Source organism: Hippopotamus amphibius, chromosome 6, assembly GCF_030028045.1.
Source record: "Hippopotamus amphibius kiboko isolate mHipAmp2 chromosome 6, mHipAmp2.hap2, whole genome shotgun sequence".
NCBI classification, from domain to species: domain Eukaryota; kingdom Metazoa; phylum Chordata; class Mammalia; order Artiodactyla; family Hippopotamidae; genus Hippopotamus; species Hippopotamus amphibius.
Window position 1 is genome coordinate 116,840,270 of NC_080191.1, and position 24,019 is coordinate 116,864,288.

Here is a 24,019-nt window from a genome sequence, read left to right on the forward strand (position 1 = left end):
GAGCCCATGCTCCACAGCAAGAAAAGGCACTGCAGTGAGAAGCCTGTGCACCACAACAAAGAGTAGCCCCCGCTCTCTGCCTGAGCTCAGTAATGAAGACCCAACGCAGCCAATAAATAAATAACTTAAAAAAAAAAAAGTTACTGCCATACCCAAGGTCACCAAGGTATTCTCCCATGTTATCTTCTAGGAGTTTTATAGTTTTGTGTTTTACAGTTTGATAGTTTTGTGTGGATCTATTTTGAGTTAATTTTTGTGAAAGGTATAAGGTTTGGGTCTACATCAGTTTTGGATGTGGATGTCTGGTTGTTCCAGCACTATTTGTTAAAAAGACTATCTTTCTTCCATTGTATTACCTTTGGTCCTTTTTCAAAGATCAGTTGATTATGTATGTCTATTTCTGGACTCTTTATTCTGTTCCATTGATTAGTTTCACCAGTACCATACCTGTTGATGATATCGAGTCTTTCTATCCATGAACATGGAATATCTCTCCATTTATTTATTCCCGGTATGGGTAGGCCTGGGAGTCTCTCAGAAGCTCAGCAGGGATGGTCTCTCTGTTTCTAGGATGCTTGGATATTAATTCATCTGTGAAAGGCGCTCGTTTTGTCCGATTCTGTGATGCGTTCAATATCCCACTCATCACGTTTGTGGATGTCCCTGGCTTCCTGCCGGGTAAGTTACTGACAGAGGTGGGGGCCAGGAGAGGCAGTTTTGCCCAGCAAGGCACCCACTTTATGTGGAGATCTTCTTGCAAAATTCCCTCAGGATTTGTGACGTCTGCATGTTCTGAGTGTCTGGAAGGTGGGGCTGTGTGAGGGGTGGCCCTCTGGGGCGGGGGAAGACCTCCCAGCTGAGAGTGGAGGCCGACCTCGTGAGGGTTCTGTGGGTTCCAGTAACTCTTGCTCGTGACCCAGGCACAGCGCAGGAGTATGGGGGCATCATCCGGCATGGCGCCAAGCTGCTCTACGCGTTTGCTGAGGCAACTGTGCCCAAAGTGACCGTCATCACCAGGAAGGTGAGGGACTCCTGCTGGAGGCTGTGAGCCTGCCCGCTCCCAGCAGCAGGGCCGTGGCTGGAGGGCTGGCCGAGAGGTTCAGCAGCGCTGGAGGGAGACGACACCTCACCCCCCTAAAAAAGCTCTCGAGGACAGCACAGCATGGACAACCCTGCAGACACGCCCTGCAGAGATGTCCCTGGTCATCTGGGAACTGAAAGCAGCAATGGGGAAAAGCTGGGAAAGACAGTGACCATGAACTGGGAAAGGCCTGTGGGCTGTGCCCTTGTGCTCTGGCTCCCTGGCCTCACAGACACTGGGCCTCCAGGTGCCCAGGAGGGCTATTCTTGCTTTTTGTCCTCATTTCGCTTGGCTTCCTGGGTCTTACAGGGACGTGATCTATCTGGTTGACTCAGGCTCTGACATCCAGCATTTGGGTCTGTTCTAGGCCTATGGTGGCGCCTACGATGTCATGAGCTCCAAGCACCTTTGTGGTGACACCAACTACGCCTGGCCTACAGCAGAGATTGCAGTCATGGGAGCAAAGGTGAGGCCCTCTAGCTTTTCCTTTTCCTGGGCCTGGGGACTGCACTCTCCCAGCACGGCTGGGAAATGTTGGCAAGAGGACAGGACCCCAGGGATCACCAGGGCTCGGGGGGTTGGGGTGTAGACCCTGGCAAGCCTGCCTCCTGCGCTCTCACTCCAGGCACGTGCTGGCATCTTCATGCCTGGGTGGGATGGGCCTAGAGTGGGTTTTGAGATGTCAGTAGAGGGGAGAGGGCTGAGTCAGCTGAACTAGCGTTTGGAAGACTGGACATTTCCCCCAACCCCATCCCATCTCCCAGGGAGGACCCCGGAGCCATTCCTCTTAGCCCATGGAAGCCGAACGGTGGTCCTGACCCTGCTGGCTTTGGGCAGGGTACTTCCTGTTGCTTAGCCTACTCCCCACTCCTTTCCTGCTTCAAAATAGCTGTTGGGGTTGAACCAGGTCACTCCCAGGCCCCGCCCCTCCGAGATGACTTTTAGGGGTTCTGACATGAAGACTTATCTTTCAGTCCTCATTTTTCTACATTTGCAGTTTAGTCGTTCCACCCCGGCCACTGAATTGTGTGCTCAGGGCTCAGGAGAATGAAAAAGGAAAACAGCATTCTGATTCCCTTGATGAGGGGAACTGTGGATCTAACCGTGGAAGCTAGGCCAAATATCTTGGCCTCAGAGAAGGATGAGTGCAGTTGGAGAGAGCAGGACAGGATCTGGGGAGGCAAGCTGCTGGCTTGGCGTGGGCAGCCCGTCCCTGGGGCTGCGGCGGAGCATCCATCACAGCCCCCGGGGTCGTGCGGTCGTCTCCAGGCACCTGGAGCTGGCACTGGTCTCCAGTACACTGAGTTACTGGGACACTTGTGGCCACACCAGTGATGAGCTGGGGGAGGCCTGCCCGGTCTCAGGGATGTTCACCAGCTCCTCTCGTGACAGGGTGCTGTGGAGATCATCTTCAAAGGGCATGAGAATGTGGAGGCCGCCCAGGCAGAGTACATCGAGAAGTTTGCCAACCCTTTTCCTGCAGCTGTGAGAGGTGGGGCCTGTGGTGGGGAGGGCAGCTTTGTTTGTTTGTTTGGTCGCTTGCTCCTTATTTCACTCCAGAAAGTCTGCCTTTGCCCTTCCAGTTAAATCTGGAGACTGGTGAGGGCTGGCTTGTCCCTGGGCAGTCATCACGTAAGGACAGTGGGGCCTGTATGGGCTGCTTTGTAACCAGGATGAAAACAACGTTGTTGAAATGGCTAAATTTCCTAGTGTTGCTCTGTCATTGAGTGCTGCGAAAAATCTACCCAGAAAGAGTGGCTTAAAACAACTACCGTTTTCTTCCCCTTGTTTTTTTTCTCCTTTTCCCTCATAGTTCTGAGGGTCAGCAGTTTGGTCTGGGCTGAGCTGGGTGGTTCTTCTGCTGGTCTTGCCTGGGATCATTGTGCAGCTGTGTCATCTGGTGGCCTGACTGGGGCTGGATAGTCCACGATGGCCTCACTTGCAAGGGCTGGTGCTGGCTGTCAGCTAGACTCTCTCTCCTCATGGTTTCTTAATCTTAGGGAGGCTAGTCCATGCTGCTCTGCATGGTGTCCTGAGGGCAGCAAGAGGGTGAGAAGAGAAGCTGCAGGGTGCCTTGAGGCCTAGGTTTGGAAGTTGCAGTGTTACTTTTGCCACATTCTGTTGGCCGAGGCAAGTTACAAGGCCGGGTGAAGAAATACAGTCCACTTTTTGATGGGAAGAGTGGCAAAGTAACATTGAAGAGGGGCTTTTGTACAGGATGGGAGGAATTACTGTAGTGAGTTTTAAAAAACATAAGTGCATTTTCTTAATTTTATTCCCTGTTGAATTCATCTTGGTAAGGAGAGGGTCACGTTTTCCTTTTGCTGAGTGTTTCTTGGCCAGAAGTTTGGGACCTGCCAGAGGAGCAGGGGGCTCCTGGGAACAGGGGAGGGTTCACAGGGCCCAGCCCCTGTTGTATCAGGTCGGGCCCTGCTCACACTGTTGGCCCCAGAAGATGGTGCCCAGGCTGAGTACAATGTGGGAGTTCAGGGGGTGGCAGCATCTGGGGCTGCAGATGATCTGCTTCCTTTTCTGTGCTTCCCCAGGGTTTGTGGATGACATCATCCAGCCTTCTTCTACACGAGCCCGAATCTGCTGTGACCTGGATGTCTTGGCCAGCAAGAAGGTACAGCGCCCGTGGAGGAAACATGCAAATATTCCATTGTAAATGAATCAAGGGAGGATAAACCAGGAGCTAATTACTGCCTGGCCATTCACACCCATCCCTGCCTTTTGCAGTCAGGAAACCTGGGAATCTAAATACCAGTAATAGCTTGGAATGGCTAAGTTTATTAAATTCTAGAAAGATATCATTTGTGCCTTACTGTAAAATTGTTTTATTAAAAATCCTAACTGATATTTTTTGAGCATAAATCTCATCTTTTTTTGTGGTAGAAATCTGAAAAATCAGAACTAGAGAGGAAACACTGTAGTATTATCACCTGGAGCTGGCCCTTATCTGATACCCCTGTGTGTTGTTTTCCTCTTTCCCCAAGAATTAATTTTTTCTCTTGAGATACTAAGCTTTTAGGGCAAAGTACTTATCTGCTAAGGCTTCAGTTTTCTTACTTTTAAATAATATTTAAATGATATGTCCTATCCTATTAATTCCTTCAGGAATTGTTGAAGATTAAAGGAGATGTTTGTAATTGTGTGTTTGTGTGTGTGTGTACCAGAATAGATGCTAAGTCATATGCCCTATATTAACATCTTACCCTATGTTAACTTCTTTCCAGAAGTGTGTTCTTACATTTTTGAAATTTTCCAAATCTGTGGAAATGTTGCAAGAGTTGTATGTTCTTCACCTAGATTCTCCAGTTCTTTTTTTTCTAAATTTATTTATTTTATTGGCTGTGTTGGGTCTTTTTTGCTGTGTGCGGGCTTTCTTTAGTTGCGGTGAGTGGGGATACTCTCTGTTGTGGTGTGTAGGCTCCTCATTGCCGTGGCTTCTCTTGTTGCAGAGCATGGGCTCTAGGCACGTGGGCTTTAGTAGTTGCAGCACATGGGCTCAATAGTTGTGGCACATGGGCTTAGTTGCTCTGCAGCATGTGGGATCTTCCTGGAGCAGGGCTTGAACCCGTGTCCCCTGCGTTGGCAGGTGGATTTTTAACCACTGCACCACCTAGGAAGTCCTAGATTCTCCAGTTCTTAACATTTTCTAGATTTGCTTCATCTCTTACATAATTACTATTTTTATTGACCCATTTGAGAGTAATTGCAGAATCATAACCCTTTGTCCACCAATGTTTATTTCCTACGAAAAAAGGCTTATTGTCTTACATTGTCTTTAATGACATTGACATTTTTGAATCATGTTCGCCAGTTATTTTGTAAAATGTCCCTCAATTTGGGTTTGTCTGATTGTTTACAGACATTTAGATCCAGGTAAGAGTAATACCCAGGAGTGTTCTTTCCTTATAGAACACTAATGTAATTAACATGTGCTTCCTAAGAAGCACATGTTAGTTTTTTCCATTATTGATGAAATTGAGTCTGATCACTTGGTTAAGGTGGTTGCTAAGGTGACAGCCTCTGTAACTTTCTTTGTAATTTATAACTAATTTGGGGGCCTTCTTTAAGCCTGTCAGCACTTTCATACAGTACTTTTATTTTTAAAAAATTTTATTTCTTGGCTGTGTTGCATCTTCGTTGCTGTGTGTGGTCTTTCTCTAGCTGTGGTGAGTGGGGGCTATTCTTCGTTGGGTGTGCGGGCTTCTCATTGTGGTGGCTTCTCTTGTCGTGGAGCATGGGCTCTAGGTGCATGACCTTTGTAGTTGCAGCATGCAGGCTCAGTAGTTGTGGCATGTGGGCCCTAGAGCATGTGTGCTTCAGTAGTTGTGGCACATGGGCTCTAGGGCATACAGTCTTCAGGAGTTGTGGCTCACAGGCTCTAGAGTGCAGGCTCAGTAGTTGTGGTGCACGGGCTTAGTTGCTCCACAGCGTGTGGGATCTTCTCGGACCAGGGATCGAAGCCATGTCCTGTGCATTGGCAGGTGGCTTCTTAACCACTGCATCACCAGGGAAGCCCCACATCCAGTACTTTTAGTATCCATTTTGATTCTTGCCTCAATCAGCTGTTCTGTGTTGGTTGTAAAATACTATATTTTTAACCCTGTGGTCATATCTGCAAGGAGGCGCTTTCTCCTTTTTAAATTTTTTTAGTATCAATTTGGATGCATAAATCATCTTTTCATTTTTATACATTTTTCCTGAAATAATTTATTTTTCTTACTATGCTGTCACCTTATCAAATTTTCTTTTCCTTTTTTATAAATTTATTTATTGGCTGCGTTGGGTCTTTGTTGCTGCACATGGGCTTTCTCTAGTTGTGGTGAGCGGGGGCTACTCTTCATTGTGGTGCATGGGTTCCTCATTACCGTGGCTTCTCTTCTTGAGGAGCACGGCCTCTAGGCTCACAGGCTTCAGTAGTTGTGGCACACAGGCTCAATAGTTGTGGCTCAGTCCTATAATAAACACAAGTTTCAGAGCTACTACAACTTTATCAACAACAAACCTTCTAAAGTAAAGTTCAAGACTTTTTAAAATTGTTTTTAAACTAAAAGTAGGTACATGGTTATTTGGATTAGTAACTTGGGTGGCTATCATTTTGAAAGAATAGGAGTCCTTTATATTTGTGGCACACGGGCTCTGGAGTGCAGGCTCAGTAGTTGTGGCACATGGGCTAAGTTGCTCCATGGCATGTGGATCTTCCTGGAGCAGGGATCAAACCCGTGTCCCCTGCATTGGCAGGTGGATTCTTAACCACTGTGCCACCTAGGAAGTCCCATGTTTTCAAACACACTTTATACTTGTTTGTTACATTTTTCTGTCTTGAGCATCTTTCTTCCCTTTCCATTGGAGAATGGAAATCTTGCATTCTAGTTGGGCTCTGAGTACTTTTACAAGTCCCCCCTCCCCCACCCCCGAACCCCGGTCTCTGTGGCTTCCCCATAAGCCAGCAATCTGTTCTGAGCTAATAGACTCATTCCAGGTCCAGACTTTGCTGCATTCTTCTTCTCTGGCACTTCTAGTGGATAGTACCCTGCAGCCCACACAGAAGGTTCTAGTCCCTCCCTGTCTTGCTCCCCTCATGAGTTTTCTGAGAACACTGTCTTGCTTCAAGTAGCTCCAATCTGCTCATGCTCAATGGCCTGACTTTTTCCGTTAGTGCATCTCAACTTGTGAGCTTAAGTTGATTCTGCTTATAATAGGTATTTTTTAAGCACCCGATAGCGCATTCTTCACCCTCCTTCTGTTTTTTGGCTTGAAACATAATTTTGTCTTCTTAACTAGGTGGAATGTTCCTAGGGGGGCAGAGATGTTTGCCCAGAGGTTCTTTGTACTTCTCTTTGGCACCAGCAGTAGGAGTAAGCCATTGGAGCTGGGAAAGGTGTGGTGGCTCTTAGAGGCCTCCTGGCTAAGGAAGAACCATACAGGTTGGTTAGTGTGTGGCTCAATAGCTTAAAAATTGCCTGGCCAATCCAATTTCTGGGGTCTGCCAACCTCGGATTTGGCCCGTCTGAAAACCAAGCTGGTGGCGAAGGAGACACGAAGCTGCAAGATCTTGGAAACTTTGTCAAGTAGACCAGCCCCTGTGGATTGCGGAGTGGCAGTGAGTCTTCTCGTGGGCTACTGTTTAGGAATGCCTTTCCCAACTGTGGTCTCATCTTAAAGGGGCAGAGAAAAGTGCTGAATCTTGTAACCAGAGAGGACTTGGTTACTGAGTGGAGCACTGGTAAGTGTCTGGCTTTAGACTGAGAGCAGATTAATATGGTGAGTTGTGGTGGAGGTAGGAGGCTCTGTGAGTGTCCAGCTGTAACTGTTCCTGCCCTAAGTACATAAACTGATTCATCCTGAACCACACGGCTAGAGTGGTGAAGCTGGGATTTGAACCCAGGCAGTTCTGTCTGAACCCCAAAGGGTTGGAATGAGAAAGGTGGTGGTTTGCTCCACTTAGGATTGTCTCAACCCAAAGAGCTACTAAATTTGGAAAGCTTTCCTACCTCTTGCATGATGGCCAGTATCTTTTTGAGTTGCTGGAGTAACGGTGAACACACACATCCACGAGCAGCTTTCCAGTGCTTGTGTAGCTTTTCCAGCTTCTCTGCTGACCATGTCTTGGTCTCCCCAGCTCAGTTCTCTGCCTCTGGACGCACTGATTTTTGCTAGTGCTTTTATGTGTGGTTTGCACAGAGTCAGAGAAGCCTGTGAAGGACACTCACCCAATACAATGACTTAATACCTTTGATGGAGTGGTTGAACCAACCCAGATTTCACCTGTTTGACAGGTATGAATATTTTATGTCCTCTAGTTTCAAAGGATTTCTGAAGAGCTCTGGCTTTATCATTTTAGTGAAGCTGCTGGTCCTCATGCTCTGCTCCTCTGTCAGCGTGGGGTCTCCACTATTCCAGGCAGGAGCTGTGGTTACACAATGGGCAGAGCCTCAGCCTGGGGCCTGTGAGGAGAGCAGCCAGCACATTTGGGCAGATGTGGCAGCCTTAGCAGGTAGGTACTGACCATGTCTCTGTTTTCACGACGAGAAATGCTTCATTTGTGTGTCCTTGGGAGCAGAAAGTTATCCTTCAAAAAGTGATGTCCAGTAGAGACCCCTACAGAGCAAGGCACTTAGGAGGGCAGAGACAGAACCTTACCTGAGTTTGGTCTGATACGAAGAGCCTGAGCAGGCACTAAGCCTTTGTTTCCCATGAGGACACTGCTCCTTGTTTGATAAGATGCTTTTCTGAGAGCAGGAGTCACGGTCAAGTCACATCTGGGAGGTTTGCAAGCTTGTCCCAAGGTTGAGTCACATATGGGTGAAACCCTGGTCAAATCTCTTAAGCACATAACCTTCAAGATGACCTGCTACAGAGACCCATCCTCATCACCTTCCCTCCTTGGCTGCCTGGGGAGCTCACTTGCCGATTTAGCCCCTGCATTTCTGCCTGTCCTGCATGGACATCTTAGGCCATCTAATGAACAAGCCCAGAGCACACGGTCAGGCCCATAAAATGTAGGATATGATTTTGTTCAGAGTGACATCTGGCAGCATTGTCAAGAGAAGCCTTCACTTCAGCAGCCACAGAGAACACAAGTCGTCTTTAAAGGGCACTGCTAGGGGGCAACCGTGCATAAGTGATATGTCTGGATCTCAGGTGGGGGAAGGACCCAGGGTTCAGACCAGCTGATAATTCCTGAATGCCTCCTCCAAAACTCAGCCCACAAGAGACATCCTCTTGAACCACAGACCACTTGGCCTAGCCAGTCTCACTCTCCAAGAAAATGCAAAGAATGAAAGAAAATTGATGAGCTAGTCCTAAAATTCTGCTTGCTTAAAAACGTAAAGCCTCATTGATACAGTAAGTTTGCCATCATTTAACAAATAATCTCGAAGAGCAAACTCTCAGTTTTTAGTAAAAAAGGAAAGCATCATTCTGAACAGGACAAGAAATCACCTTTAAAGCTTTACCTTGTAGGAACAATAGGATGACTACCACAAGCCTGATTTTGAATAGTTTATTAAAGGAAAGGTGAAGCATCAGTTTCAAATTGTACAAAAGGAAAAAAACCTCATATTGCAAATGTACAATTTACAGAATTACTAGCAAAACCAATCAAGGAGACACTGAAAATACAAAAATTCGATTGACTTCAAACTGAACTGGGAACCCATTGGAGTCGGTGTTAAGCCTTTCCCGTTGCATGGTAGTCTACAATTCTAAGTCAGCATCTGTCTTCCACATGAAACTGTCAAGCAAAGGATCAATCTGTGCAGGTGCCAGGGCACTTCCTGGCCTGCTCCCTGGCCAGAACCACAGGTGGGCAGGGCTGGTATGGTGGACAGTCCAGTCATCCCTGCCCTTTCACTTCCAGTGAAACCCACATTTCTGGAAGAAAGCGAGACCCCGAGCCCCCTAACTGGAGCCCAGGAATTGCTAAATTAGCAGATAAAACATTTTTGGTGACCAAGTTTTTTTCAGAACTGTACAAATGTTGAGAAAAGTTTGTTTACTAAAAGGATGAATAAAATAATCCATTTTGCTTTCCCACACAGTCACTGGGTGCACATTTTTTTAAAAAAATGCTTTTATTTTTTGGTAAAAAGGGGAAGCCTCATCATTCTGCTGCAGCTACTTTAAAAATCAGCCCAGAAATAGCTGCGGATGGATTGGTTTGGAAATTCTGAGGCTTACTTTAAAAATCAGAAAGGAAGAAACTAAGTTGGCTTTTTAAAATAACAGTAGCAGCAAGTCATAAAAGTCTAAGTAGAATGTAACTCTAAACCATTGAAGGCTGTCCTGAAGATTCATAATTTCTTTCCCCCAAAGAATTATCCTTAATATGCACATTTAACACTGAAAGGTAGCTGTATTCCAAGGTAAGCTTAAAAACTTCACCCTCTAAGCACAGACTTCTATGCAGCACATACTTCTATAATCGGTAAACTTAATTCACAAAATTAGTGCATAAGGGTATTAAGTGCATGGGAAGTAGACAGGGTTATGTTACACTCAGAATCACGTTTGAATGGCGAAGGAGTTCATGATTATCTTTTTAAGAAAATGGAAGTCCATGTAACTTGAATTTGGCAGGGCATGAAATAAGTGGTAAAAACAGCAAACTGATAACTTGAGAAACATTTTTGTTTTACTGAGAATACTTTATTTGCTGGTAGAAGTTGCTAAAAATGCACAGAACAAATACCAATAGAAAATGTACTGTATCTGAATCTCCCTATTCTATATAAAATGAATGGTGTACAGCATCTGTTGGAAAAATGGCTGCATGGACATTTCTTATTTTATGCCCCCTTATAAATAAAAATAAACCTTTTTATTCAAGAGTATATAAAATCTGGGAATTCATATCCATATCCACAGAGGGTGTGTGGTTTTTGGCAGAGATGCACTGTCAGAATTTCATCTTAGCTTGTCAATATTCTGCTCCTCCATTATTTCCATATTCCACAAGGTCAACCAAATCCAGTGAGCTCCAAAACACTCTTCGGCAATTAGGATGAGCTGCTTACTCATAGGTTTAATAAAAATGGTTAGCTTTTAAAACATAAAAAGGCAAAATGTTAAAACGGTTTTTAAATTGTACAACAGGAAAATAAAGTTAAAAATATTTTTTTACTCAATGCTGAGTTTTCATAAAACAGGTGTATTACAGTGTTTATCTTGACAGCTGTTTTAAAAATTTAAAATTTCTTCCTCCCTCCAGAAAAACACACACATCTGTACTGGGATAAGTCCAATAATAGGACACAAATGATTTTTCAGGTCAGTCTTTCTGAGGTGACATTCAACAACATTCCCTTGGGTAATTTACATGCTCCTCTTCTGTCACTGCAAAAAGGGATTGACCGCAATCATTTGATTAAAAAACAAATCAGATCACATCAAAAGTGTTTTTTCCCCATACAAGCTATCACAGTATATAGGCCTCTAGCTCTAAATAATAGAGTTCCAGATTTGTAAATTTTTCTTCAGACTTCAGAACATAGGCATTCCAAATCCCTAGAAAAAAATAAAACACAATTATTAACTTCATGCATAAACAAGACCCAGAAACCATAATAAAGAACAGTAATAATTTAACATTTACTGAATCGTCTTCTATGATAGCTGCAGAATCAAAGAAATCTGGCCTCAGCTCGGCTCTCTCTCGCCGATTTCTTGATGGAGGCTGGAAAGAGAAGCCAGATAATTTTTTCCTGAGATACATTAAGACAATGAACTGTGATAATCAGTTAATATTTCTAAAGAACTGTTAATGGTCAGTTTGAAAGGAAAAGAATCTGGCTTTACAGGAGCATACATTAAAGAAAAATGTAACAGTGTTTGGCTTTTAATTATCACTTAGATAAAAAAAGGCTTTCAAATTACGACTGTATAAATGCATGTAAGTAATTACTGGGCCTATAAACAAAGAACATACCTTTCAATCACAGAATAATTATAAGGTTGATCAAACACTAGGTGACAAAACTTCACTAAATTCCCCAAAGCAGGTAGATGGAGAGCTACTGATGGGTGGGTTGAGGGAGGTTATAGATTGGATACGGTCTCATTTATATTTCTTACCAAACCTTTTCATTATGGAAAATTAAAAACATACAGAGCAGAATGTTATGGGCTAAATTACGTCCCCCCAAATTAATATTCTGAAGTCCTAACCCCTAGACCACAGAATGTGACCGTATGTGGAGACAGGGCATTTAAAAAGATGATTAAGGTAAAAGGAGACCATATCGGTGGGTTCTAATCCAATGTGATCCACGTTCTTATAAGAAGAGGAGACATGCACAGAGGAGAGGTCATGTGAAGACAAAGGAAGAAGATGACCATCCACAAGTCAAGGAGAGAGGCCTCAGAATGAAATCAATCTTGCTGACACCTTGATCTCAGACTTCTAGCCTCCAGAACTATGAGAAAATTAACTTCTGTTTAAGCCACCCAATCACTGGTATTTATTATAACTGTCTAGCAAATTAATTACATAGAGAAAGCAGTATAATGAACTCCCATGCAGCCATCACCCAGCTTCAACAATTTTCAAACACTTGGCCAATCTTGTTTCATTGATTCTCCTGTTTCTTCTTCTCCATATCATTTCACCTGTGACTACTTCAATGTGTATCTCTTAAAAGATGGAGACTTTTAAAAAACATTACTATTTCTGACAAAGTTAATAATTTTTTGTTACCTACACTTAGTCCATATTCAGATTTCCTTGTTTTAAATGTGTCTCTTCACAATGAACAAATAAGATCTATATTCTGCATTTGGTTGCTATGTTGGAGCACAGTGTATATAATCAGACAGTACAAGAGGCCAGATATACATACTGTCTGAAAAACACATCTAGCATAAGCTGTTTTTCATGAATGTAATAAGAAGGAGCCAGTTCCTGTTATTGCCAGAATTTAAAATCTGACTGCTTTGAAAAACATAAGCTCTTCCAAATGCCCACAAGTGCTACGTTGGCCCTGCCCACTGTTGGTCAATGTTACCTCCTCCTCCTCTTCCTCTCACAGGGTTCTGAAAACAAGAGCATCGCCTTACACCAACACCTTCACATATTTTAACTAAAGAAAAATATACTGAGCTTCCTCACCAGGTCAATAACCATGGTGTCTTCAAATTCTTCATTCATATCTTCTAATTGGCTCCGGGATGACATCATCACATCTTCAAAGATGGGCTCAGCATCTTCCTCCATTAGACCCCGACTGATACGGAAAAAACACAGTCAGAAAGCTCTTCACACTCACTGGATCCAGAGTTCTGGCTCTTACACTGAATCTTCTAGCCCACCTTCCAATTACAATCAATAGATTTCACAAATTATGATACTGAACTAACTCTAAGGTGACTGAGGATCATTCATTTGGTTTACTCAAGATTTCATCTCATCAGAAGGAAGTATAATTTAACTGCAATAGCAATATTACTAGCTATGTGTCAGTTCCCACAAACTGTAAGTGGTTGGTGCTATTACTATCCCAAATGTACAAATAAAGAACTGGAGGCACAGAGGTTTTAGAGCTTACCCAAGGCCACCCAGCTGGCAAGTGACAGCATTAGGATTTAAATGCTGAAAGCCTCAAGAGCCAATACCTTCCATTTCTACCCTACACTGCACAGCATATCCTGAGTTATGATTTTAACTTCTAAGACCAGACATCAAAAAAACCCAAGGCATTACACAAAATGACCAGCATCACATAGTCATCACGTTCTTTTGACACTTGAGGTAACACTTACACAGCATGCCTTACTCCAGTTCTCACTTTCATGTAGTTCATTCCTGTTCTGTCCTTCCGATTTAAGTCTTCTAATTTTGGCTGGCCTAACCAAGAGATCTGCATCTGAGGACTGAGAGAGGGCACTGTTATTCATTCTGTGAGAGCAGATGAGGAATCTAGTTAATCAGCCCCATCCTAAGAAGGCCATAGTTGGTTGGCCTAATCCCCATGGAAGGGGAGTTAGCTGGATTTACTCCAGGGTCAAGGTTGAGATCACTGTCAAAGGACCTGTCTTTGCAGAAATGGCAGTAAGCTGGAGATCCCTAAGTCCCCAAGCTGGCTGTGGCGGCCAGCTGCTAGGTGTGAAGGCAATCAGAATGTCACCCCAAAATATGCCTGTTTGAGATAAAAATTATTTTGAGCTGAAGGCAAATAAGAAGCAGGAAAACACAGAAAAAGTTCTCCCCTTTCTGCCTAAAGGCAGGAATAATTTCTCCTTTTACTGGAAACAGATTCTTAACCAGCCCAGAGATGGCACCAGAGGAACCTGCCAACAAGCCCTGTTAAACTAATGCTTATCTTCCTAGTTAAGGAAGATGAGGACTGCCTAGCCCTAGGTGGACTACCCTTAGTCCAAACTCATTTGTCCTGTCATTTCTTCACAAATTTATTGTCTGTCTAAAAAAGCTCCCTGCTCTGGTGCCTTCTTTAGGTCTTCATTCTTGTGTGAAAGCTACCATGTACATGTAAAAATTTAATAAAATCTGTATGCTTTTCTCCTGTTAATCTGTCTTTGTTAATTTAATTTTTAGATCCAGCCAGGGGCCCTAAGAGGGTTGAGGAAAACTTTTTCCTCCCCTACAGGTGCTTAAATTATCAGCTCCATTCCCCAAATCCCTGCTAGACAAGAGCATTTCTCGGACTTGTGTATCCAGCTGCTGCCCTACTTACAAGGGTTCCTATCTGGATACTCAGTCCCCTAAGGGACAGGAATGATGCTGGCTTGGTGGCTCAGAGCTCTCCAGAATTGAACAAGGAAGGGTTGATCACATTTTTTTCTCAGTCCTTCTGAGGAAGTTTGGAGTCAGGTACACACTGGGCCAAATCCTCACCTGCACTCTGTCCTTACTGGCACATGGACACTTGTATTAAGATGCCTCTTGGGAACTTTATATGATGCAAACCTTAATGATTTTTGGTAGCTAAAATCTTCCACATGACGTTCTCTTGAAGCAGCTGTCTTTATATCATGTGAGGCTACCACCTTGATTCAACCTATAAACTTATAGCCAGGAAAAGATGAAAGACCACAGCCAGGAGAACTGACATGGTAAGGTCAGGGAAGCAAGGCAGGATGCTCAAATAAGGAGGACTCCCCAGCCCCGGGGGAAGTGCAGTGGGAATGCTGGTCATAAGGCAAACTACCCTCTAAGATTTCCCCAGTTATGCAGTGGCTGACAATGATTATCCTTTCAGCTTTGAAGAAGGCAGATCCTCAGAGCAAAGATTCTTTATGGAAACCCAGGATCTGAATACTTCTAACACTGCCCCTGTTTTCAAACTGCTGAATTTGTTGAGTTCAAGTGAGAATTCTCTCTCTTATCCTTCAGAGTAAGTCACAGCATTACTCTAATACAAATAGAAACACAAGTGATGAACTTAAAGACTCAGAGCTGAATGGAGAACAAAAAAAAGTTAAGGTTTTCATAGCAAAAGTCATGCCATCACCCTGCCTTTTCCATGACTTTCAGAGCTGCAATACTAGAAAACATTTTAATCGCTCATGTAGGAAAAGGTAAGAGCTTGATTCTGTCTTACAAAAAGGGCAGCTATTCTCAGAATTTATCACAACTTTAACAACTCCTAATCTATGAACAGTTTAAGTTTAAAATATAAACTTAACCAAGACTAAGTACTATTAATTAAATGGTTGATAAAAATAATAATATAGGGCTTCCTAAGTGGTGCAGTGGTTAAGAATCTGCCCGCCAATGCAGGGGACATGGGTTCGAGCCCTGCTCCAGGAAGATCCCACGTGCCGCGGAGCAACTAACCCCGTGTACCACAACTATTGAGCCTGCGCTTTAGAGCCCATGAGCCACAACTATTGAGCCCATGTGCTGCAACTACTGAAGCCCATGCGCCTAGAGCCCGTGCTCTGAAAGAGAAGCGATGGCAATGAGGAGCCTGCACACCACAACGAAGAGTAGCCCCCACTCACCGCAACTAAAGAAAGCCTGCGCACTGCAAAAAAGACCCAACAGCCAATAAAATAAATAAACAAATTAATTAAAAAAAGTAATATACAGTCTATTTGGTGTTCAGACAACCAAATAGACAACCTTAGCAGAGACTCTTCTAGGCTTTCTCGCCAAGGAAGTAAACCTGCATGTGTTCTTGGCAAATCTCTGAGAAGAAGTAGACCTGCCCAATGAATCTGCAAACTCCAAATGAAATCAGCACTTAGTGACACACCATGCATTTATAGATCTCTGGACTTTGAAGAACTGATATCCACAAGTGTTTGCAGACATTATATATCTTCCAATATGTTATTTAAACTGTTTTGTCATCAACTGAGAAAACAATATGCTCAGATGCAATAATTTTTCTTACTTTAAACAGCTGAAGGTTTTATGCCAAGGAAACGATTTTTTACTACTTACTTGTGTAAAAAGTCGGGTTCAGAACCATGTTCAGACTCGGGTTCCTGAATCTGCTCTCCCATGGGCCGGCTATTCTCCCGTAGTACAGTGGAAGTGAGCTGTGGTGCTGGCAGAGGGCCAGGAGTCTGAATCATGGTGTCAGTCCTGTTCAGCCATGTATTATCCAGACTTTCATCTGTAAAATTCCAGTTAAGAGTCACAGAATGTCATGGGTGGAATGAACTCTGGCAGAAGTTATAGCATAGATTTGAAGAGGATGGCTCTGGTGTAGATTGCCTAGGTGTGAATTCCAGTTACACCACTCATTTGTGTGACTTTGTATAAACTATTAAATTCCCAAAATTCAGTCTCCTCATATACAAAATGGGGATATCAGTAACTGACCTCGAGTTGTAAGGATTAAATGAGGTATTGTATGTAGCCATCAAATATTAGCTATCCTACATTATCATCTCTTCCAAGTCCCTCCATCCCTATAGAAGGGGAAGAATGTGGACAGCCAGAGACTCCTCTAACTTTCCTCTGCTCAAGCAATACAGGGCCTATTTAGTGGGTCTCACATGCAGCAGCAGTTAAAGTCTGGCTGTCCTTTACTGAGAAGTCAGCAAATCCTGTCACACAATTAGGTACTGGTCACCCTCACCAGGTTATACTTGTGGGACTGGGTTGAGGGACTCACTGTTTTCATGCTTCTAACTTCTATCTCTTTAGGGAAGTCTTCCCTGATCACCCCACTCAGCCCCCACTTACCATTCTTTTTTACCTTCTAGAGGGAACAGAATCATTCTTGCTCACTTAGGGCTTAATTATACACTGTCCTGCACTGGCAGGTGATCTGTCATGTGTATATGCTATCTCTGTAATTAGATTTCAGTTTCTTCAAGAGACCAGGAACTATTTTTTCCTTCTTCTAAAGATCATTCATAAAGATTTGAGCAGATTAAATGACTATTTACAGCATTATTTGCATATCTAAACTAAATCCTGATAAAATACTACATGATTATAAAGTTCTACCTACAAAATTCTAAATTACAGTTGACCCTTGAACAATACTGTTCGAACTACGTGGGTCCACTTAAACACGGAGTTTTTAAAATAAATACGTACCCCAGTACTGCATGATCTGCAGCTTCAGATCCACGCACATGGAACGTAGCGTTAGATATGGATTTTCAACTGCCTAGGTGGTTGGTGCCCCTAATGCTCCCCCTCACCCCACTGTTCTAGGTCAACTGCATTTTCTTGAGGTGGGAAGACTTAAAAAATAGTATTACTACTATGTGTTTCCTTCTGAAGAATTTTGATCACAAAATATAGTATGAATCCCATTGTTTTTCCTCCCCCATTAAATCGCAGAGACATGTGAGGCTCCTCCTTTGCCATCAAGCATTCTGTCTGTCTCAGTGTATCCTCTGTTTCTAAAATTTTGTCAGAGGCATATATGTTCTGGATAGGCTTTTCTGTTCCTGGAAATGCCTATTATCTCGTTAAGGTCATTCCACTGATCTGAAGCTTATTACTGAATCTCTTCCTAGTCAGCAAAGATAGGTTACATCTTCTTTTATTCATACCACTTTTCATTCAACATTTAATTCAAAACTTTTATTCTCTGCTGCATTTAAAATTTTATGATCATAGGAATGGTTTCATTTAGGTTCTTAACCTGGTAAACCATCTTTCAGAAGAAACTACATGTCATCTTTTCCAGAAAAATCTTCCCTGATTCATTAAGAGTTTGGTCACTCCCTGTGTATGTTTCCAGAGAACCTCTCTGATCCATTAGAGCACTGACCATGCTGAACTGAAACTGCGGGCTTCTCTGTCTCCCTTTCTGTACTATGAACTCTTTTATTAATACCCAATATCCAGCATCTTACAAAGTTCTAGGGAAAGTGCTTGGTAAAGACCTACTGAATAAAAGAATAACTTCAGGAAGAACTCTCTAGAGGGGTAGGATAGGGAGGGTGGGAGGGATGCTCAAGAGGGAGGGGATGTGGGGATATATGTATAAATACAGCTGATTCACTTTGTTGTACAGCTGAAACTAGCACACAACAGTGTAAAGCAATTATACTCCAATAAGTATCTGGGGGGAGAAAAAAAAAGAAATCCTCTTAACCCCTCAAGATTCCTCAGTGAAAACACTTCTTGCAAAGCTCTCTCATCTTCGTCCCAAATAGATGAAACCCTGTTGCTTAAGAGTTCTGGGCCTGTAATTTACCTTGGTTTCTTGGTAAATTTGAAACTGATACAGAGCAAGTTTTCTTTTTTGCAATTTAATGATTACCAGATTAGGTTATTTGGTCTATATATGCTTCTCTGTCCTGAGGACAATACTAACTGCTCCATTAGTGTATAGATAAGTAGTTATCAAATTCACTAAGCCTCTGGTTTCTTCTGTGTAAAATGTGGATAACAGTGTTGAACTGGGAATTGATTTATAAAACATCTATGCAGCATTTATTATGTGCTAGGGACTGACCTAAGTGCTTTAAAAATATTAGTCAAATAAATGATTAGGTGATATAATGTACATAAAACACATTCTTGGTACATAACAAGGATTTAATGAATGCTGGTTAATATGAATATTACACCTAAGAAAAGCTGTGAGCAGAAAAAAATACAGATAGATGAATAGATGTGGGGCACCCTGATAAAGGCTGCTCTAGAAGACATTTTCAAAAGGAAATGACTGGAATCATTCTTTAGAGAAAAGTTCAGGATCCTATACTATAAAGACAGGGTTTTTTTGTATTTTCATTTTCTGGACCCAAAAATTTAAATCCCGGAGCTGAAACCTGAAAGGAAATCTTAAACTTAACATCAACTCTGTAAACATTTTCAAATCTTTTATTCTCTTCAAAATATACATTTAACCTAATCCACTGACTGATGCGAGATAAGGGGCATTACTACGTGATGACATTGTGAGAACAGCAGCTAACATTTATCAAATGCTGCCTATGTGCCAAGCACTGTGCTAAGTAATCATTGTGTGTGTACTAAGTTTTTTATTTGGGAGTAGCACATTTAATATTCACAATAGCTAACAGGGTAGGTACTCAGATCATCCTTCATCTGCTCAGTGATTGAGGCTTAGAGAGGTTCAGTAACATGCTCAAAGATTACATAGCTGAATAACAAGAAAGCCAGGTCTGAATTCTAGAACTCTGAATTTAGAGCTCGTGCTCTTCCTTCATCATTAGTTAAAACTGCCTCGCTAATGATGAAAAAAACATTAGACTTAAATTCTAATTAATTTTGCTACAGATTTCAGCAAAGTCTTTGATGAGTCACTATTTTTTAGGCAGCAGAGGTAGACAGAAGTTTGTAAAAAGGGGCAACTGAGCATGATTCAGGTCACTGTCCTCCTCTCTTGGTTTGGAGAAATTTTATTAGGAGAAGCATGGAGATGAAGGAAGATTATTTGAGGAAATAAGCATTTTTACTTTGAGTTTTCTCTTAGTTTAAGAGTAATGCTTTGTTTTAATAAAGCAATCTTCAGTTTTTTCTGGATATAGGAACATCTATTGTTGATCACATTTTCATGAAAATTCAACTCCCCATTCCCCATAGCCTATGTGGGTTATAAAATCAGATCTGACCATCACAATTTTAATATACAAAAATAAATTATCCAACCAAGTGGTGGAAATGGAAAGTTGTTCTGGTATATTCAATGTGCAGCAGAGTTCTACCCTCAACTTCTCAGAATCTCTCTTCTATATCAGGATGTATTTTGATAGAATACCATTATGACTATCATATTAAATTTTAATGTATTAGAGATCTCTCTATGGTAAGGGGCTCAATTTTATAAACTTCCTGTCTCCTCTTTTTCTCTATGCCTATCTGTGTTCAATGCTTTTTCAACTTCTTTTTCCTTGACCCTCTTCTTTCCTACTTTGTCTGTTCCAACCTTTGTGCCTGAACATCTCCGTGTGTATGAAACATACAAGGAAATAATGTGCTTAACAGTATTATCTTGCTTCAACAGATTATTTACCACTTTATCTTGATGCTATCAGGCACACTATTCGCCTCATGTATAAAGGCACACTTACCTTCTACTCGCTTTTTGTGGAGTGGAGGTCGTCCCTTCTTATTTCTTACTGAGGAAGTTTTGCTGCTGCTACTTCCACTGTTCACAGACATTCTATCATCTTCACCTCCAGTGACTAACGAATTTCTATAGGAGATGAGTGGAAGCCATACATCCTCCCTCCTTTCCATCATCTGTTCCGTAAGGAATTTTTCTAGGTATGAGTGACTAGAAACACAACAGAAGCAGTCATTTTTATGGAAGTAGTTCATGCATCACTTATTTAATTTTTTTTCATAACCGAAGGCTCACTCTCTCTCAGGGTTCTGAAGAATCCTTAAGGATACACATTAAACTGTTAACAGTGGTTAAGTTTAGAAAGGGTCTGAGAATTTAAGGTTTTGCTTCACCTATTCCTGGAGTACTTTTAAACAAGCAAATGTATTACTAAGGGTGTATGTGTGTTTCTTCCTTTTTTTCTTTTTAAATACCAATGTTCAAAAAAAAAAAAAAAATCAGAAGTTTGGCTCAAAAAGATTACTGAATTTTCTTTTCAAGTGTTCAAACCAGGGCAGGATTTCTAGAATGGTGGCGTCAGGAGCCTGGCACATCCTCTCTCCAGAAAAGCAACCTTTTTGGTGCTGGTTGTTGACAGTGGGGGAGGCTATGCACCTGTAGAGGCAGGGGGTCTATGGGATGGGAATTTGCCATACCTTCCCCTCATGTTTGCTATGAACCTAAAACTGCTCTAAAAAATTAGAGTTAAAATAAATAAATTAAATCACATATGATATTTCTCTGTTAGTCTGGAAGACTGTACATGGCCTAAGGCTGCCCTTCTCAGGAGCAACCAGGGAGGGAGCTTCTAAGCTGCTGGTCCCCTGGCTGACCATGGGGCAGAGTAAACACCCTGAACTATGACAGCAGCTTTCAAAAGCCACATCCACATCCAACAGTAAAAAGTAAAAATCTAACTTGCTAAGGAGGTTTAAGCACAACCTTTGATTAATAAGAGGCTGACACAGGCTAAATGATAAAAAATAAGAGAAAAGATCTGAGTAGGGACAGCAGAGGCTGCATACTGCAAGAGAAATAGACCCCACAGAGTTTGTTAATCCAAGTCTCTAAACAAATAAATGACCAAGCAACCAACAATATCAGTCTCTAGGGGGATAAAGAATGAATATCTAGAGTAACTAAATTATTACTTTACAATGTATCTTATATGCAATATATTATCTAAAGTGGTCAGTTTTATGAGACAGGCAAAGAAATAGGGAAATGTAATCCATATATAGGAAAAAAAAAAGCAAGCAATAGAAACTTGGCCCACAACAATAGCACAGCAATTATTATACATATGCTCAAAGAACTAAAGAAAACTGTCTAAAGAATTAAAAGTATAATAACACTATCTCTCAGTAGAGAACATGAATAAGAAGACATGTTAAAAAAAGAATCAAATGGGAATTTTGCAGTACAACAAAGGAAATTAAAAAGTCACTAAAGGGGCTCAACAGATTTGAGCTGGCAGAAGAGAAATCAGTGATCTTGAACATATATCAGTAGAGATTATGTAATCTGAAGAGCAAAGAGAAAAAAAAAATGAAGAAAAATGAACAGTGCCTGAGAGAAATGTGGGATATCATTAAGTACACTGACATGTATAATGGGAGTACGAGGAGAAGAAAGGTGTAGAAATAAATTTGAAGAAATATGGCTAATCACTTCCAAATGTGATGAAAAACATGAATCTACACATCCTCAAAGCTCAACAAAGTCAGTCCAAGCAGGATAAATGCAAAGCGATCCACAACTAGATGCATCACAGTGAAAATGCTGAATGCCCAAAGATTAAAAAAATCTTGAAAGTAGTAAGAGAAAAGTAACTCATTACACACAAAGGAACTCCCAATAAGTTTAAAACACTCTCAGATGAACAAAAGCCTAGAGAATTTGCTGCTGGCTGACTTGCCTTACAGGAAATACTAAGGAAGTTCTTCATGTAATCTGAATTTACATGAAAAAACAAAGAGTACTGAAGGGTAATTACCAGGTAGTCATAAAGGACAATATAATTGCATATTTACGTATCTTCTGTCCTTTTCACCAATTTAAAAAGCAATTGTGTAAAACAATATGCATCACTGTGTTGTTGGGCCAGTAACACAGAAATGTGTATTCGACAATGTACACAAAAAAAGTGGACATTAATAGCAAATATGTATTAGAGTAAGGAAATGATACCAGATGGTATTTCATATCCGCAACTAAGAAAATAACTAAAATATATATATAATTAAAGGTTTCTGAAGGAATTAAAATGTTACACTAGAAAATATCCATTTAATATAAAAGAAGGCAATAAAAGAAGGCAAAAACAAAGACAGACATATGGAAAACAGAAAGTATTATGGCAGAGATTGTTTTAAAAGAAATGTTTCAAAACAAAAAACGTGTTCTAAGTACAGGCGTACCTCATTTTATTGTGCTTTGCAGATACTGTGTTTTCTACAAATTGAATGCAGGTTTCTGGTAACCCTGCATTGTCAGATGATGGTTAGCATTTTCAAGCAATAAAGTATTTTTAAATTAAGGTATGGACATTGTCTATAAGACATAATGCTATTGCACACTTAATAGACTCTAGTAGAGTGTAAATATAACACTTCTATGCACTGAGAAACCAAAAAATTCATGTGACTTGCTTTATTTATTACAGTATTCACTTTCTTGTGATGGTCTGGAACTGCAGTATCTCTGAGGTATGCCTGTATATGCTGTCTACAAGAAACACACTTTAAATTCAAAGGCAAAAAGGCAGAAAGTTGAAAGGATAGAAAGAAAGCTACACCATGCAAACAGTAACTAAAATAGAGCTGGAGTGGTTACACTAGTATCAGAAAAAACAGACTTTACTGGGAGATTGGGATTGCCATATATACATTACTAATAAGAAAAAAAAAAATCAAATTGTACACTTTCAATATAAAAAAAAGAAAAAAATAGACTTTGAGAGAAAAATTACTAGGGACAAAGAAGGACATTTCATAGTGGTAAGTAAGAGTCAATCCACCAGGAAGACATTATAAACATATATACAACTAACAGCAGAGCCCAAAAATACACATGAAGCAAAACTGAGAACTGAAAGGAGAAATAACAGTTCAATAAAAATAACTGGAGACTTCAATACCCCACTTACAGTAATAGATAGAACAACTAAACAAAAGAAAATAGAAGACTTGAACAGCATTATAAAGAAAACTATAAGCCAAATGGACCTTCAATCTTCTGGAAATAATCTTCTACAAAATAAAACTAAAGGGAATTCTCTGGTAATCCAGTGGTTAGGACTCTGTGCTTCCACTGCAGAGGGTGTGGGTTTGATCCCTGGTTGGGGAACTAAGAGCCCGCAAGCAAAAAAAGAAAAAAGGAAAAAAACTCAAATAAAACTAAAATATAATTAATATAAAAAGAAAGAAGAAAGTGTTCCACAATGGTTAAGCCAGTGTTCATACATCTTTGAATTAGAGAATAAGAAATCATTTCTGCTTGCAAATTCTAGGGTACTGAAAGGTAAGCAGTCAAAGAAAAACTATATAAAAGTTTGAAAGAAAATTATAGTCTCTTAAAACAAACTTTCAGAGCCTAAGTTACCAAGAGTAATTATATTTAGATGATTACTTTTTCAAAAATTAAACATTTAAAATTATAAAGGTGTCATGATGAAAGTCACTTGTCGTACAACATGCAACTTACACAGTCTTTTTGTCTTGTCGAAGAAGCTTAGATGAAAATTCACTTAGTACTTCTAGGAAAGCCAGATTAGGAGGTGGATATTCTTGTCCTTTCTGATTTTGGTATTTGAAGGCAAATTCTATGCCATCCCTGAAATAAAAGAAAGTATTGTCTTATTTTTCCAAATAGCTAGTGTAGTTCTTCAATGGGCCAGAATTTCAAAAATACTGGGAAG

General features: G+C 41.3%; 2 protein-coding genes across 11 annotated transcripts in view; one reads left to right on the top strand and one right to left on the bottom strand.

Annotated features, from left to right (window-relative positions):
* Positions 1-24,019, top strand: part of PCCB (propionyl-CoA carboxylase subunit beta) — a 111,172-nt gene that overhangs the window by 67,505 nt on the left and 19,648 nt on the right. For 2 of the 7 annotated variants that reach the window (XM_057738190.1, XM_057738191.1), the window contains exons 11-16: positions 571-678; positions 921-1,021; positions 1,449-1,547; positions 2,474-2,573; positions 3,628-3,707; positions 7,994-8,087. In XM_057738190.1, coding sequence (XP_057594173.1) covers positions 571-678; positions 921-1,021; positions 1,449-1,547; positions 2,474-2,573; positions 3,628-3,707; positions 7,994-8,087 — 582 coding nt within the window. Of the gene's footprint in view, positions 1-570; positions 679-920; positions 1,022-1,448; positions 1,548-2,473; positions 2,574-3,627; positions 4,237-7,893; positions 8,088-24,019 lie in introns of those variants that run through there. The other 5 variants (XM_057738192.1, XM_057738193.1, XM_057738189.1 and 2 more) reach the window with 4 other exon arrangements.
* The window catches only part of STAG1 (STAG1 cohesin complex component), a 401,388-nt gene continuing 386,455 nt past the window's right edge, over positions 9,087-24,019 (bottom strand). For all 4 annotated transcript variants that reach the window (XM_057738186.1, XM_057738184.1, XM_057738185.1 and 1 more), the window contains 7 exons: positions 23,806-23,934; positions 20,066-20,271; positions 15,996-16,170; positions 13,349-13,459; positions 12,699-12,813; positions 11,187-11,267; positions 9,087-11,098 (listed from right to left, as the gene is read on the bottom strand). In XM_057738186.1, coding sequence (XP_057594169.1) covers positions 11,075-11,098; positions 11,187-11,267; positions 12,699-12,813; positions 13,349-13,459; positions 15,996-16,170; positions 20,066-20,271; positions 23,806-23,934 — 841 coding nt within the window. In that variant the 3' untranslated portion in view covers positions 9,087-11,074. The remainder of the gene's footprint in view (positions 11,099-11,186; positions 11,268-12,698; positions 12,814-13,348; positions 13,460-15,995; positions 16,171-20,065; positions 20,272-23,805; positions 23,935-24,019) is intronic.